At 35.1% G+C, this 18,498-nt stretch overlaps 1 protein-coding gene across 4 annotated transcripts in view; it reads left to right on the top strand.

The window, feature by feature from the left end:
* The window catches only part of WDR72 (WD repeat domain 72), a 206,744-nt gene that overhangs the window by 101,689 nt on the left and 86,557 nt on the right, over nucleotides 1-18,498 (top strand). For all 4 annotated transcript variants that reach the window (XM_040492729.1, XM_040492730.1, XM_040492727.1 and 1 more), the window contains exons 14-15: nucleotides 10,900-11,726; nucleotides 14,361-14,452. In XM_040492729.1, the coding sequence (XP_040348663.1) occupies nucleotides 10,900-11,726; nucleotides 14,361-14,452 (919 nt within the window). The remainder of the gene's footprint in view (nucleotides 1-10,899; nucleotides 11,727-14,360; nucleotides 14,453-18,498) is intronic.

The following is an 18,498-nucleotide window of genomic DNA, read 5'->3' as shown; positions in this document are numbered from 1 at the left end:
ATCTTAGAAATCACAAATAAGAAACATTATTCTATTCTTGGGGAAATTTCAGTCATATAATATCATCAGAAGAATAGTCAGGGGGAAAAAAATGTACTTGGAAACCCTGACTTGGCTATTTAGCAAAAGGCTAACTGAGCAACTCACTTTACTTCTCTATTCCTCATTTGCCCTTTGTTTAAGATCAGATAATTTGTAAATTATTCCGGCTCTAACACAGCCAGATTCCAAGAATACTTTTGCAGCTATCATCTATATGTTTTTTCACATAGTGTTTAAATATTTAAATTAATTACTATTGCACAAAGTCACAAAAGTGAGAAGATGAAAGTGGTTCTAAGCATCAGTTTTACCAAACTTATTTTGTGGTTGTGGTAGGTTGGGCAGGTCAGATTCTTTCACAACAAACTCAGTGGGGGATCCAATATGTTTTCAGAGAGAAGTTTTATCAGAACATGTTGTCAGACAGTGCATTTCCACCTTCAAAGGCAGGGGGTAAAACCAGTCTTGTTTAACCATTTTGTCTTTCTGAATCAGATAGAAAAAGATGAGGCACAAGCTGAACACAGCAGGACACAGGAAAAAAAATAAATAAATGAGTAGACTTTTTAAAATAAAGATGTTAGACTTATACCTTAACATTTATTACATTTTTTCCCCTAAACTTTTGGGTCTTTTTGCTTCTCCTTTTTATGTGTATATTAGGTTGTTGAGAGTTTGAATTTTGTGTTGTTGCCCTTAGTTTTACTTGTCATTTATTTGGGTTATTGCGGGTAGTGGAAGAATAATTTGTGTTCCGCTGGCCATCTGGGATTCTACTTGCAGACTTTCTGACTCAGTAGCTTTTCCCAAAGTCTGTGTACTCAAACAAAGAGCTGGGCTCTGTGTGCCTCTTCCTACTCCCCACCTGCTGTTTAGAGCATTCACATGTAGATATATCAATACCATTTTACTCCCCAGGCTCACAAAGTTCAGAGGTTGGAATGGACCATTGTCCCTTAGTGCTACCCTCTCACTGTCCTGATTGTTAACAACACCTGTCCTGCTTCAACCTGGAACTTGAAACAGTGGAACAAAAAGCGATGGGATGTTTGGGAAAATACTAGCACCTTCTCCATGTGTGTAAAGCCTGGACAACACATTTTGGGAAACTATCTGTCAGGCAATCACAGGGCATTCTATAAACAATACATGAACTAATAACTTAAAATTTATATTTAGCCCTTACATTTTTGCAGTGCCATAGATTGAATGAAATACTTTTCATATGTAGTTACTTGCTCTGGACTTTCTAATTGTAATCAGACTGATGAATGTCTCTAAAACAGTTCTGTTAAAATGATGGTTTATATAGACTTTATCATTCTAAAAGTAACATAATTATATTTATATTTTTGCACAATATTCAGTCATTATTTAGCATTCTACTTTGAATAGAATCTGCATTTGTGGAATATATAGTATATATACTACCATACAAATACGAATATAAATAAGGTTAACATTTTTTATAGCCTTTGCTAAACATTACTAAAAATTGTGCATGTCCAATCTATTAATGTGAAAACAAGAATTATTATTATTGGCATTTGTTGTCACTCCATATTACTTAGGTTCAAAATGATGCTAATATTGTTTTTAAAGTCCTTTGGTGACATGACTTTAAAAATATACTATTTCTTAAAATTTTTAATTTTTTTAATTTATTTTTTAAAGTTGTATTTATTTATTTTGAGACAGTGAGAGACAGCATGAGCAGGGGAGGGGCAGAGAGGGAGAGAGAATTCCAAGCGCTGACAGTGCGAAGCCAGATGTGGGGCTCCAACTCATGGACCATGAGATCATGACCTGAGCAGAAATCAGGAGTTGAGACACTTAACTGAATGAACCGCCCAGGTGCCCCAAGGTTTAAAAATTTTTAAACAATGATGATTATAGAATTATAATTATAGAATTATAATATTCAATCATTTAAAATATAGCAACGTTTTATACTTATAATCTAAACTGACTTGTTTCCAAATGAAAACCAACTTTGTTGTATGTTAAAAAAAATTGGAATAATGTTTATGATTTGAAAATTTTCTAAAGTGTCCAGTTGCTTCTGAGGCTTAAGGTGATCATATTTAGGGACAGAAATGTAGGATCTTTGTTTACAGCAGTGCAATTGGTCTATTTTGGCTGTATGGATCACAAAATACAAGGACAAGACCAGACCAGGGAACATGTCATATTGCTAGAATCATGGCTACGATTCTGATTGTCCTAGTAATTGAGGAGTCTAGACACTGGCCAGAGATTATAGCTTTGGGGAAGTGGAGCTACATAGGAGTGTGGCAGTCTGTCTTCCACATGCTTGATTAACCCATAATTCATAAGTAATCATAGCTACAGTTTGTTAATAGGTGACTTCCTCACTTAAACACCCCTTCGAGGCTCATAACTGCGATTAGAATAAATCTGAGACTCAACAGAGTTTGCAAGGCTTTAATGTAATCTGGCTCCTGTCCTGTCTGGCTCATCCTCCACTCCCACATTCTGCTCTCCAGGAGTACTAAAATTGCCACAGTGCATGCTCTCTACACGTATCCTCACCCCTCCTCCAGCCATCACTCCAGGGGTCCTCTCATGTTTTTCTCTTTGCCTAGAGTACCTGGTCTTGCATTTTTCTTTAGTTCATTTCTTCTGAATCTTTCAGATTGCAGTCTGTTGTCACTTCTGCTTAGACTCCTTGTGTTATCAAGGCCGGATGTGAGGTACCTGCTCCAGACCTTCAAAGTTTCCTACATTTGTCCTTACTTTGTCCTTATCCTAGCTATGTCGTTCTTGCTGAGACCTACCTCTCTCCCCTCTGAGTGTAAAAAGTGGGAGCTGCATCTTTGCAGATGCTGAGTCTTGTTCTGTATTCTGTGGACAGCTACTCATACCAGGTTCTACTCAGTAGGCACCCAGCAAGAACCTCTTGAATGTCTGCTGAATGAACAGAAACAGAAATGAACCCAAAACATGGACCAGGGAATGGTAGCCTCCAAGAACATGTGCATCTCAGTTAGAGAAAATGATACTGAATATTTTTAAGACTCTTGATACATGTCATCATGTTTTGGAAAAAGAAGAAGGCCATCTAGATGTCATCAGAGTCCTGTTAAAATGAACACTGAACAGCATGGGATACTCTACTTTTGGTTTGTTATAAGTTTGAGAAAATTTTAGCAAATTTAAGGGTTCAAAACCAGTATAATATGTAAAATTTTATACTTGTTTCCTTTTTATTGAGACAAATGGCTTAAATACTATCTCCCGCTGTGATATTTTTGGTTTTATTGCTCATTTTATTTCTTAAAATATTAGTATTTTACTATTAATTTTTGTGAGTTGTTTATATACCTAAAATATTAACCTTTGATTATTTATCTAGTAAATCTTCTTACGCCTCTAAATTTAATCTGGTTAATGTATTTTTGAGGGAGTAAAGCACAATGTTAAAAACATCTAGATAGCCTTATTACTTTTAGTATGGTAAAAATGCAGGCTTTTGTAGAAATTTGAAAAATCAATATAATCAAGGGGCACCTGGCTAGCTCAGTTAGTAGAGCATACAGCTCTTAATCTCAAGGTTGTGAGTTCAAGCCCCATGTTGAGTGTAGAGATTACTTTAAAATAAAATCTTTAAAAAAATAGACAAATTAAAAGGAGATGTTAAGAAATCTCTGCAATTTTATAACAAATGGAATTGTGCTTTTTAAATCTAGGTATTTTTCCATAGAAAATATATGTGAATTTCTTGCCATGGCATTATATACAAAAACTCTTTTTAAGAGCTGCTTATTTTAATGTGTGCAGATATCATAATATATTTAGCCAAATCTATACTATGGGACATTTATTTTCAGCTTATTGCTGTAGAAAGTTCTACAATGAATATTCTTTCTCATGTAATTTTGTGTATCTTTGTAATTTGACACTTAGAATAAATCATTTTTAAAAGAATTTCTATATTCAGTGGTATAGAATATGTTTTTTAAAAGTTTATTTATTTTGAGAGAGAGAGAGAGAGAGAGAGAGAAAGAGAGATCATGCATGCATGCACACAGAAGAGCAGGGGAGGGTCAGAGAGAGAGGGAGAGAGAGAATCCCAAGCAAGCTCCATGGTGTCAGCACATAGCTGGATACAGAGTTCGATCTCATGAACCATGAGATCATGAGCCAAAATCAAGAGTCAGATGCTTAACCAACTGAGGGACCCAGGTGCTCCAAATGGTATATATATTTTAAAGTTGTTGATACACTGCACCAATTGCCTTTCATAAAAGGGGTACCAATTTACACCCATTGTATAATGTAACAGAGCACCCATTTTCTCTATTGCTTATTGAAACAAAATACAGTAGTTCCTCCCTCATCCGTGGTTTCACTTACCCATGGTTCAGAAGCAGATGATCCTTCTCCTGACATATTATCAGAAAGTCAATGGTAACCTCAAACTATGCCACAGTGCCTACGTCATTTGCCTCATTTTACTTCCTCTCTAGGCACTTTATCATCTCACATTATCACAAGAAGTAGGGTGAGTACTGTACAATAAGAGATTTTCAGAGAGGGACCACATTCACATAACTTTTATTGCAATATATTCTTCTAAAGTTCTATTTTATTATTAGTTATTATCATTAATCTCTTCCTGTGCCTAACTTACAAATTAAACTTTATCATAGGTATGTATGCATAGGGAAACAGTAAATACAGGTTTCAGTGCAATCTGTGATTTCAGGCATCTACTAGGAGTCTTTGGAACATATATACTATGGATAAGGAGGAGCTACTGAATTTTAATTTTTGACACTATTTACAAACCCAATTTTTATCTATCAGTGGGGCTAATAAACATTTATACTCCCTGGGTATCTGACAGTCACAGATACAGATTCTCTTTTGAAGAATGCATCTTCAACCCATGACTCAAAGGATTCTCACTGATAACGTTTCACACATGCATACACACAGTTACAAAACATAAGGCAACAGAAAAGCACCAGCAAAATCAAAAAGCAGAGTCACACAAAGATTTTAAAAATAGGAATTACAGATACACTATACAAAAATAAGTACTTAAAAAAAAAAAAAAAAGCAGGGCTCCTGGGTGGCTCTGTTAAGTGTCCAACTCTTGGTTTCAGCTCAGGTCATGATCTCACAGTTGGTGGGTTTGAGCCCCACATCAGGTTCCACACAAAGTGTGGAGCCTGCTTGGGATTCTCTTCCTCTCTCTCTGCCCCTCCCCTGCTTGCTCTCTCTCTCTCTCTTTCTCTCTCAAAATAAATAAAGAAATAAACATTAAAAAATAAATTAATAAAAATAAAGGTTTAAAAATATGAGTAAGAAATAACTGTAAAAATGTGTTTTTTAAAGGGACCAAATAGAACTTATAGAGATTAAAATGCAAAAATCAAAATTAAAAACTCAAGGGGAAGTTAAATGTGATAGTAGAGACAGGTAAGAAGAAAATAGGCAAGATAAAAGAGAATTCTGAAGTGATGCTCAGCATGTAGCACAGAAAGACACAGAGATTAAAAAAAAAAAAATGAAAAAAGATAGTGTCTGACAAACAGCCAGCTCATCAAAGTCCTGTACAGAGTTCATGGGATGGGTAGAAAAAATATGCAAAAAGGTAAGTCTGAGAACTTAACAAAATTAAAGATAGGAATACTCAGATACAATGTAGGATTGGGGGAAAGCATCCCCACCTAAAAAGAATTCTAGTGATTCCATGATTCTATGCAGAATATTAAAGACAAAAAGATCTAAAAAGCAGCAGAGAAAAGACAGATGGAGTGACAGACTACCAGCTGACACCTCAACCGCATCAAAGGAAACCAAAAGACTACAGAATAATGCCTTCAAAAATGCTGTGAGAAAATAAGTCCAATTAAAATAGTATACTCAGTGAAGTGACCTTCTAAGAAAAACATTATTCCATTGAGATGATCTACAAAGTCAAAATTTGATTCTTTGAAAAGAATATCAAAATTGACAAACTTCTTTGTGGATTCCGAGAAACTTAACAGAAGACCATGGGGGAGGGGAAGGAAAAAAAAAAAAAGAGGTCAGAGAGGGAGGAAGCCAAAACATAAGAGACTCTTAAAAACTGAGAACAAGCTGAGGGTTGATGGGGGTGGGAGGGAGGGGAGGGTGGGCAATGAGCATTGAGGAGGGCACCTGTTGGGATGAGCACTGGTTGTTGTATGGAAACCAATTTGACTATAAATTTCATATTTAAAAAACAAAAAAAATTGACAAACTTCTGGCAAGAAAAAAAACAACAAAAGCAACAAACTAATATCAGAAATGAAAACAGACCCATAGCTACAGAAAGTTTTAAAAAAATGATAAGCAAATAATATAAACATCCCTCTGAACAATCATTAAACTAGCAAAAGAAATTAAGCATGGTCTAAGTAAGCGTGAGATACAATCTGGAACTTGACAAGCATCCTCAAATTTATATGAAAGAATAAAAGATCATAGGAAGAACAAGATAGGAGAACCTATCCACCCGATCTGAAGTCTTTTTGTAAAGCTATGGATACTATGGAATGTCCTGAGTCCTAGGTAAATTGATTCAAGTCCCAGGCAGCAGATCAGTGAGAAAAGAAGAGATTCACAAATGATATTGGAATATTGGATATCAAGGTACAAAGTATGAAAATAATTTCCTAGTGTAAGCACACCACAAAAATGAAAAAGTATTAAAGAATCAAAAAGTGTGTGAAACTTTAAATTTTGGGATAAGTATATGTGAATGTTTTTATTTCCTCTGAATAGGGAAAGTTTTCATTTTTCTTTGTAAAGAAGACACAGAAAATATAATCTTTAAAGTAAATGTTTCCTAAGTTTGACAGTAGTAAAATAGGAACTCAATGTTTATCAGAGAACGCTTTTAAAAAATAATGTAAAGACAAGCCACAAATAGAAGGTATGTGGATCACATAACCAGCAAAAGATAACTTCTCGAATAAATACATAACCCTAAAATCAATAATAAAAGGATAAATAGAAGGTTTACAAAAGCCATAGGTAGGTACTTTATAGAACAATCATGAAAAGGCCAATGAACTATTGCCTTGATACTCAGTTAATGGTAATAATTAAAGAAATGAAAATTAAAACTACAAGGGATACCAAATTATACCCCCTATATTGACAAAAATAAGATCCTGTATTAATGATGATGTGGCATATGGAAACTCATCATACAATGGTACTGAGATTCACAGATTGGTACAAATCACTTGGAAGAAGAATTTGGGATAATCTCCTAGTTAAAGAAGTGCATGTCTTATGAATTATCACTGTCACTCTAGAAATTTTTGCAAATGTGAACCAGAAGTCTTTACCAGAAGAATATTCACTGTAACTTTTTTTTCTTTTTGCAATAGTAAATCTTGCAAATAATTTAAATGGCCACTTAAAAACAATAGATACATAAACTGTATTATCATATAGCATAATATTTTACAGCAGCAAAAATGAAAGAACTACAGCTATAATCATCGAATCCTAGAAATATAAATTTCAGCATAATAAAGCAAATTGGAAAAAATGTTAATATTTATATCAAAATTCAAAAAAAAACAAAAAAAAATGGTCAGTTGGACTATTTAAGGTTAAGACATTAAATGAAACCAAAGAGGGACGCCCGGGGGGCTCAGTTGGTTAAGTGTCCAACTTCAGCTCAGGTTATCATCTCAAGGTCCGGGAGTTCAAGCCCCGCATCTAGCTCTGTGCTGACGGCTCAGAGCCTGGAGCCTGTTTCAGATTCTGTGTCTTCCTCTCTCTCCACCTCTCCCCCCTCTCAAAAATAAATAGACATTAAATGAATGAATAAATAAATAAATAAATAAAACCAAAGAAATCATAAACATGAAATTCAAGATATTGGTTACCTCTGAAAGCAGTCAAGGGTATAGAATCAGGTCTGGTTCTGTTTTTTAGTTGGATGGGGGCACTTTGTTAACATTCCTTTCATATTTCATAGGCATTATTTACTATGCAACGTATAAACTGTAGAAAAAATAACATAGGACAAAAATGTAGCACAATGAATTACCTCAAAGCAGACACCTACATAATCACTACGTAGATTAAGTAATAAAATATTCAGCACTGTAGAAACTATGTCCTTCCTATCCTCAAAAAGTAACTACTATCCTTATAGATTTAATATCTGTGCATACATCCTTAAACCTTAGGGTGTTTTGCCTCTATTTTTTTTGTTTCTTTGTTTATTGAGAGAGTGGGGGAGGGGCAATGGACAGGAAAAGAAAGAATCTTAAGCAAGTTCCATGCCCAGCATGGAGCCCAACTTGGGGCTCCATCTCATGACCAGTCTCCAGATCATGATCTGTGCCTAAATCAAAAGTAGGTTGCTTAAATGACTGAGCCACCCAGGTGCCCCTGCCCCTGTTTTCTTCAAACTTAACATGAATAAAGTCATACGGTTAATTATTTTGTGTCTGGCTTCTTTGGTCAACATTATGCTGGTAGAATCACACATTCTCCACGTTGTTGAATGTCTATAGTTTTGTCATTTTCACTGTTGCTTATTTTTTTCATTGCCTGGATACATCACAATGTCTCTATTCATTCCATTGTCGGTGGGCATTTAGGTTGCTTCTAGTCTGGGGCAATTATGAATAATGATGCTATATAGTTATGCCCATGTTTCTTCATATACAACATTGATGTTAGGTCCTAAAAGAACTAAATTAACGGCCTACATGTTATTTTGTATGTACTAAACATTACATAATAATAAATAATGTAAGAAGCCTTCTTTGCCAAATTAGTAGGTAATGAATGCTATTACTATTTTAGTTTCACTTTTTGGTTACTACTGGTAGTAAACGTTTTATTTTTTTTTTCTTTTCCTACTTTAATTTGGATGTTATTTTTGTGAATTGCTATTGATGTTACTTGCTCATTTTTCAAACTGTATGGTACTATATTTTGATTTGCAAAAATCATTTATTAATAATTATACTAAACTTTGTACTTATTAATGGAAATACATTATTTTTCTTAATTTGCCCCATTTTTTTTCACCTTCAAATTGTTTTAATGGTTGATTTTTTAAGCTTTCTTTTTTATGGTCATAAATTAAAGATATCAATGCAAAAAATTGCAAAAAACCCCTAAGGTATAAAAACCCTTTTAATTCTCTCTTTCCAATTAACTATTGTTAATTTTGGTGCATGCCTTTTATGACTGTATATAAAACATATATTTTATATATATAGTGTGTGTGTGAGTATATATTATATATATTTATGTTGACTATATATATTAACTGTACATAATGTATACATACATTTATTTATATATTAAATATATGTGTATATATACATATACTTACATATATTTATATCAATATATAAAATTATATATTCACACACACGTAGTTTTACAAAAGGAGGATTATTTTTTCTGCTTAACAGAGCACACATCACATTTTTTCCTCAATAAATAAAGTTTTACATCATCATTTTAAAATATTTTAATGTTGAGGCACTTGGGTGGATCAGTCAGTTAAGCATCCAACTCTTGATTTCAGGTCATGATCTCACAGTAGTGAGACGGAGCCCCACTTTGGGCTCCCTGCTCAGTGCAGAGCCTACTTGATACTCTCTCTCTCTCTTTCTCTCTCTCTCTTCCCCTCTCCCCATTTGTTTTCTCTCTCTCTCTCTCTCTCTCTAAAATAAAAATTTTTAAACATTTAAAATATTTTAATGGTATTCCATTGCATACATACGTTAATCATTCAGTCAACACATACTGACTGAGTTCCTTAGTAACTATATAGCAGCATCATTTTATAGGCCTTAGGGGCAAAACAATGCACAGAATTCCTGCAAAGGTGGAGTCTGAATGCTACTGGGGAAAATATACAGTAAACAAGTAATATTTTATGTTATACAAGGTAACCAGAGGTACTAGGAAGAAAAAAAGCAAGGAAGAGGATGGAGACTAATGGGTGTGAGGGGAGAGGGCACTCAAGGAAGGCCTCTTAATGAACAGAAACATAACTGAAGTATGAGAGCCCACCATGCCAATATTTTGGGCAAAATCATTTTAGGCAGAGAAATAATAAATGCAAGTTTGTTAGGCAAAGCTTACAAAAAATAGTTATATGATATTGGTTAACATTTAGGTTACTTCCAAATATTTAAAATTTTAAACAAATTTGGTGAGAAAATTCTTGTCAAGACTTCCTAAATTCTTGCAGATGTTCTATTCTTCTCCTTAATTTTCAAACCCACTTTTTCCCTGTTGTATATTCATGGCTATGCTGATATGAAAACATGAAATCATATATTAGAGGACATAAATCTGATGCCATCTTACTCCATAGGCCTAATTCACATTTTTTAAGAGGAAAAATAAAAGACTTAGGAAGAAAAAATAACTTTTTATGAACTATTAGAATATAGAACGTTTAGGGGCGCCTGGGTGGCGCAGTCGGTTAAGCGTCCGACTTCAGCCAGGTCACGATCTCGCGGTCCGTGAGTTCGAGCCCCGCGTCAGGCTCTGGGCTGATGGCTCAGAGCCTGGAGCCTGTTTCCGATTCTGTGTCTCCCTCTCTCTCTGCCCCTCCCCCGTTCATGCTCTGTCTCTCTCTGTCCCAAAAATAAATTAAAAAAAAAAAAAAAAAAAAAAAGAATATAGAACGTTTACTTTAGAGGGGAATGTTTAGAGCTAAGACAAAAAAAATTCAAATGACTTGCCTTTAGTTGTACTGCTACTTAATACTTTCTTTTTATGCCATTTTAATATCATAGACACTTTAATAAAATCACTTAAAAATAAGAACTTTGACACACATATATTTTTTTAAATCTCCTTTAGGTTGCTGATGTCAAGCCTTTCTCAGGACCTTTTAATGTCTTGCCTGTGAAGACAAGATGGAGTGACATTGGCTTTCATATCCTTCTATTTGATCTGGAAAACCTTGTTGAACTTTTGCTGCCAACTCCAGTCTGTGACGTTGACCCTTCCAATTCATTCTATGGTAGTGAGATCCTGAGAAGAGCCAAAAGCACAGTTGAGAAGAAAACACTGACTCTGAAAAGAAATAAAACTGCCTCTGGTTCTCTCTCAGCAGAGGCACAAGCCAAGCCTGTCAGTGAGAACCCAGCCCAGGGAGAGAATACTGCCAAATCCTTAGGAGATAATGAAGGCATTAAAAGGCAGAAGAAAATAAAGAACTCCAAAAAGATGCACCCCAAGCCATCAAGAAAAGTGGATGCCAACGTCACGATAGACACAGCTAAATTGTTCCTCTCTTGCTTTTTGCCGTGGGGAGTAGATAAAGAATTTGATAATCTGTGCCTTAAGCATCTAGATATTTTAAAGCTTCAGGGTTCTGTTTCTTTAGGACTTGCCTCAAATGAGAATCACTTCTCATTGATGCTGCCGGGTTGGGATTTATGCAATGCCGAAATGAAAAAAGACTATTCAAAAGTAAACTTATTTTCCAAAAAAGTTTTGGACTTGTCAAATAAATACATGTCCACTCTTCCAAACCAAGTTGGGATGCCAAGAGGACTGGAAAATAATTGTGATTCTTCGCAAGAGTCAAACACCCTAAACACTATAGTTTATTTATTGAACAGACTATTTGCAGTTAATAAGTTAGTTAACACACCTTTAGAGTTGGCATGTGGAATTGACAGGTAAGACATGCATAAAGATTTTGACTATTGTTATTTGGGACATTAAAAATTATCATTATTTGCTGTATTCATTCATCTCTCTAACCTCCCGCCCTCCTTTCCATCCTCCTTTCTTTTAGTCTCCTAAGTGAAGACTAAATATGCAGCAACTCCTTTAGCTTAAAACACATTTAAGAAAAATCTTGCTATTAATTCATTGAGATTAGAGGATAATCTGGGCAATAAATCTATATATTTTAAAATTTATTCATTCAACAAATATATATTGCTTTCATAATATGTGCCAGGAAAATCATAGTGTTGGATGATGAATGAAATAATAGATAGGTAGATAGAAAGGTGGATGATAGATAGATTGATTCATACACACGTTGAAATCCGTTTTACTTGCTGTGAATTAAATATGAACAAAGAACATTTAAGTAAATGCCAATAATAATGTATTTCATATATCATCAGAAAAAGTTTTAAAATTTCATACCTGAAATCCCACCATTTAATTTATACTTTGGTGTATTAAACTAGAGGAAGCTATCAGTAATTCATTTACAAAAAGTACAGTTTAGTAACAATAGCTATTGTTTTTTGCATGTTTAATATCTATTAGTCACCATGTAAGCACTTACATGATTTCATTTAATATGCAAAGCTGGCATATAGGTATTATTAATTTGCTCCTTGTAAAGATGAGGGCATTGAGTCTTGAGAATTTATCTTCAAGACAAATTCACCTCCTTAGAGGCTGATTCAAAGCAGAGCTCCATTCTAATTCCAGAGCCGCATTAATTACTAAACTTAACTCTGTGTGTTTACCTTCTTCCATTGCTAAAATTAGCATAGCTTTTCATTGTATGATGTTAGAGGATTGAATTCAGGTGCTTACTGAATATATCCTTGGCACTAGCCTACAGAGGAAGTATAAATAAATGTCTCATTTGGGTAGGAACTAATTCAAATGATAAAAATAATACACATGAAATAAATAGAAACACTGAAGTAGGGCAAAGGAATGAAGAAAAATATTTGTAGTATAGATAAGTATTTTGGTGGCCAGGGTAAAGAGAATAGTTAGTGTGAGATGAAACCAACAGAAAGCTTTCACAGAAGAGACATTGTCTCAAGTGCCTACTACATGGTGGTAAATGGTCCTTGACATTTCTGTTATGTGATAGGAGCTCAGTTCAACATGTATCTGTGCCAGGCACTATATAATAGGCACAGTTTCTGCCCTCAGTAGACCTAGCAAGTTGGGTAGCAAGTCTATGTGGATTACATAGGATTCAGTGTTATGCTTCCTTCCATTATAATGATTCTATACTATAGCATTTCCCATTTTCTGTTCTGTGGCCTTAAGAGGGAGGAAACAGACTGGTAAATTTCTGTGATTTGCATACTTAATTTTCCTCTTTTCTTTTTTTCTGTTTATAAATATAAAATATAAATATGTTATATATACACACACACATTTAAATCTCAAATAGGCTTCTTTTATTTTCCCTTCTAGTACTAAGAAAATTACAAAGCACTTAAATATGGTTAACAAAAATCCCGTCAGCCTGAAGCCAGAAAACCTGGGAATAAATCCTGGTTTTGTTGTTTAACTAGCCATGTCGCTTTGGACAAGTCACTTAGCCCCTCTGGGCCTGGCTTTCCTCATGTAGGATATGAAGTGGATGGGATAGGTGACTACTAAGATTTCTTCAAATTCTTAAAAAACTAGGCTGCTAACAAATTATATTTGCCTAATCATGACCCCACTAAGTTGATGAGTTACTGTTGGCTGGAAGTTTTCATTCTGAGTTTGCTCCTGATAAGAGGTACAGAATGTAGAGGATGTGTCTGGTGTCCTAAAGGGAGATTAAGGGCTTTCAGCATGCTTTCCACTAAATGGCCTTAAAATTGTTGTCATACATTAGTTCATTCTTTACAAAATTCTTCATTAAGAAAAAAATCATTGAGTAGAGGTGTCAGGATTAGAGACTGCCTCCATAAAATAGTCACTTCAACTTTGATCTGCTGTCAGGGACTGTATGTCATTTTTTAGGAAATCAAAATAACGTGTATTGGATTTGTCACACCAAATCCTTCCAACAGATTTGGCCGTTTCGCTAACATTTCACTGTGGTTGTGAAGGTTGAGAAAATCCTGGTGTACTTAACTGGGTACATGACGTAAATGCATTTTAAGGAAAAAGCCATCTGCCTATGAGAGTATTCCTGAAGAGTATCTCAAAGTTCCTATGATTAAATCACTGGCACTAGTGTAAAGCCTGCCTCCATCAGGTCCTTATTGTACCTGGGGAGAACTCTTTGGCAGATATCAACATTTTAGGATTGAAAAATTCATTGCATTAGCCACAAATTACAGGACTTAACATAGTGGGACTCCTACAAAAGTGAGTCACAAGGTAATTCTGGTATAAACTAAGGTTCACAATTCAACAGGGATTAAGGTTCCGGGTAGGAACAAAGTGGGGAAATAAAGATTTACCAAAGACATTAATGTGGACAACATTGCTAAAAATAATCTGTGTTCAGTTCCTGAATTTTTTGAAGTGGTCGTGCACTCTTCAATTGATTTCTAAAATACTTTTCATACATTTTTAATAATATCCTTTGTTTTTTTCCCCCACAGGTCTTTCAAAATGGAATCTGTGCACAACAAGGCAAGAATTCCCGGGAATGAGATTTCGAGTATTTCAAGCTTCTATGGTTACTTACGAAATGGTAAGGAAGTTACAGATACAGCCTCATTTTTTTTCTTCTATGAAATAAAATAACTTGCTTATCCATAACTGGATAGCACTCAACAATTTAGAAGGATCATTACGTGTATTTATTGTTTGATTTCGTCTTCATTTCACATGGCTATACTTCTGTATTCTGCCTGTATTTTAAATATGCATGATTTTTTATTAAAATAAATAACATTATAAGACATTCAGTGTGATGAATTTCATCAAATGATCTTTGAAATGCCTGAAAATCTGAAACTTTTCAGCAAAAGAAATATTTGGTTATTAAATTAAGGTCACATGTGATTTATGGGAAAGATTATTACATCAGTATCTTTATTAGCAAATAAGTGATTATTATATTAGAGAATTTTATAGCTTTTTCAGAAGGTTATAGTGGTCTTTGAATTCTTCTGAGAAATAGTCTTAGTGCTTATATTTTCTTGTGATGCCAAATCGCTAATTTATCCTCAAAATCTGCTTTTCTAAATTAAAAAAAAATTTAATGCTTATTTATTTTTGAGAGACAGGGGTGGGATAGGGGCATAGAGAGAGGGAGACACAGAATCAGAAGCAGAATCTAGGCTCTGAGCTGTCAGCACAGAGCCCAACATGGAGCTTGAACCCACAGACTGTGAGATCATGACCTAAACTGAAGTTGAACATTTAACCTACTGAGCCACCCACGTACCCCATCTAAATTTTTGACATCTCAGTAAATGGCAAATCTGCCCGTCTAGTTGTTCAGACCAAGAACTTTGGTGTCGTTTTGACTTTCCCCTTTTTCTCATACCCCACATTCCAATCTTTTAATAATAAACATGTTGGTTCTACCTTCAGAATATATTCCAGATTCTGTTTCTCTCTACCCGCATGACCACCCCTGAGCCTTCATCCCCTCCTGCCTGGACTACAGTAACAGAAGCCTCCTAACCACCCTTGTGCTTCACACACTTCACACACTGTTCACAATCAAGCAGCAAAAACGACCTATCAGAAACTGAGTCAGAACCTCATGCTTTTGTTCAACACATTTCAGTGGCTTCTGTTTCACTCTGAATAAAAGCCAGTCTCTAGGACAGCAGACAAGGCCCAATATAACCTGGCTGTTCTGCCTCTGTCATTGCACACACGCCCTCACCTGACTTCATCTCTTTGGGGTTCCCCTTGCTGAGCGTGCTCCAGCTACACTGGACTTTTTACTCTTACCCAAACATAGGGCCTTTGCACTGGCTATTTCCACTCCCTAGAATGTTCTTTTCTCAGATTCCAGAGGTCAACCTGCTGCCCCCCACCTCCACCTTACATCCTTCCTTCTTGCTCAAATGCCATCTCATCGACGAAGGTGCCCTCCCTTTTCCCCAGCACACTCTACCCCATTCCCTATTTTACTGTTTTCCAAAATTCTTTTCATTTTCTGATGTAATATATATATATATATTTTTTTTTTCCACTTGCCATCTACGTCCTGCTACTAAAATGAAAGCTCCATGGGGGTTATTATTTATTTATGACAGTTTTTTTCACTGCTGTGTCTCCAGTTCCCAGAGCAATGCCTTCAAGGAATTAAATACCTTTGGATTCATGGGTAAATAGTAAATAGAACAATGGTTTTGAAAATAGATGGCTGAAGTTTAAGATCTAGTTCTGCCACTTACTACTTATGCAATTTGGGGCATTTCTTTTACTCCCTTAAAAGTTTATTTACTACATTTGCAAAATGGGAAGGAGATTCTGGACTTGACATGCACTATGCCTCCAAAGTTGTACAGCATATGATCAGTACATTAAGATGCCCTGAACAATGGTACATAGGGGCCCTCTCAAGTCTATTGAAAAGAATATTTTGAATATTTTAAAGTGAGAGTTTATTAATAGCTTCCAATTTTTGAGTAACTAGTATATTCAAAGAATTATGCTAATGATTTTACACATATTATCTCAATATATAAACAATCTCACACAGTAGGAGGGACTATCTCTGTTTTACCCTCAGGAAAATTGGGGCTCAGGGAAGTTAGATGACTCACTCAGAGGCAAACAGCTGTTAAGCAGAGAGGCCAGGACTCTGACCCCAACGACTTGCTCTTTCCATTATGTCAATATACTTCTCAGTTATGATTACAACCAGTGTCCCCTTCAAATGGTCCCAGTCTGGATTGCCTGCCTTCTCCTTAAACTGTAGCCCTTAACAGGACATTTATCCTCATTTTAATTTTTTATGACATTAATAAAGGGATTAGAATTCAAGGCATAATATGAGTGGTTTCTGCAGAGACCAAGAGAATTGCTAACCAGAGCCATGGAGGCTCCAGGTGCCCCAGCCAAAGCCAAGAGCAACTAGTGTCATTATTGAATAATCTCCCTCGTGTTTAGAAGTCGTATTTATAGCATTTAAGATTCACCTAGGTCCTAAGGAAACATGGTTTTGTGTTTTAATAACTGGAATATGGGAGGTGAAGGGAAAGGAGGGATTCATTTTATGCTATTAATTCAATAAAGTCAAAGCCTGGAGAATAAAATAATACTTTGAGGTGCTCATTCTAAAGGGTTGACAGGAACCAATACCCACTTCTGTCAGCAAAAATGGTGACTCAGTAATATTGGTAAGCCTGGGGTGTTTTCTTTTTATCTTTCCCCCTGATGTTGCAATTAATTCTTTAGCTTACTGACATTGGCAAGAAAAGTTGGCTCTCATTTCTACCTCATATTAAAATTTTAACATCACATTAAAGTGCACTGTGAAGTACCCCATGATGCCAGTAAGTAGTTACAGTTGAGACCAATACTTAGCTTTGATGGTAGAGTCACAAGGTCAACAGAATAAGGGCGGGGTGGTGAAGGAGAGAGATCAAAAGAAAATTTTCTCTTACCTGCTGTGCTCCTGAAGAAATGGAGAATATGACTTCAAAATCATAGTGTTCTATCATACTTACGTGTTTTATGCGCCGATCTTGGTCATTTAAAATTCACATCATATGTTCCTTCAGGGAAAAATAATGATAATGAGTCAGAAGTTTCTTATATATTTTTTTAATATTCTCAGTTGACTGAAGATAGAAATATGTTCAATATTTTCTATCACATTTCCCTTGACCACTAACATGATATATAAAATATATATAAAATACAAAATATGTAAAATGGTGATTCTATGAAAACCATACTGGAATAATACTAACCTAAACAGTTAATACCAGAATTTCAAACACATATTAATACATTAATTTAAATAGACAATTACAGTAATTTTCCCTCCAATGCAAGCCGTCATCATTTTTCCTTATCTCACTCCTAGGATCTGGCACCTAGATAATATACTTTAGCCATCAGAAAGCCTTAATTGATCAATTTTTCATTTGGATGATAATATGTACATTTTCAATTAATGAAAAGGCACTTATTAAGTGCTCTTTTGCGTAGGGGGCTGCTGGACACTCTACAGATCAATTTAAATAAACCAAGCTCTAGCTCACTCTTAAAATTTCACATTGAACATTAAGGCAAATAGATAGAAAGGACATTCAAAAGGGCAAACTTAAAAGAAACAATACATAACAAAATGAGTCAAATTAAAACATAAGTGCTATATCTATTGATCAGAGTAGTACAACTGGGTAAGGACAAATCAAAGGAAGTCTTTTATACGATTTCTGTGTGATAGATACTGATGCATAGCAAGGTAGTATTTCAGGACCTATTTGCATGAGAAAGGAATTGTAAAAATTTGGCAATCTGTTTTGGGTGGGAGTATTAGTCATTGCATTCTGCTGGCAAAAACTACAAAGATGGGTTTAAGGTATAAAGATGAATTTGATTTGATATGAATATGTATTAGTATAATCATTAGAAATACATATGTGGCAATGAGAAAAAATGAAATATGGCCTTTTGTAGCAACATGGATGGAACTGGAGAGTGTGATGCTAAGTGAAATAAGCCATACAGAGAAAGACAGATACCATATGGTTTCACTCTTATGTGGATCCTGAGAAACTTAACAGGAACCCATGGGGGAGGGGAAGGAAAAAAAAAAAA

This window comes from Herpailurus yagouaroundi, unplaced genomic scaffold, assembly GCF_014898765.1.
Source record: "Herpailurus yagouaroundi ecotype Mexico unplaced genomic scaffold, PumYag 184, whole genome shotgun sequence".
Lineage (NCBI taxonomy): Eukaryota > Metazoa > Chordata > Mammalia > Carnivora > Felidae > Herpailurus > Herpailurus yagouaroundi.
Note: the sequence above shows the minus strand (reverse complement) of the source record. Positions and strands in the feature narration are given on the sequence as shown.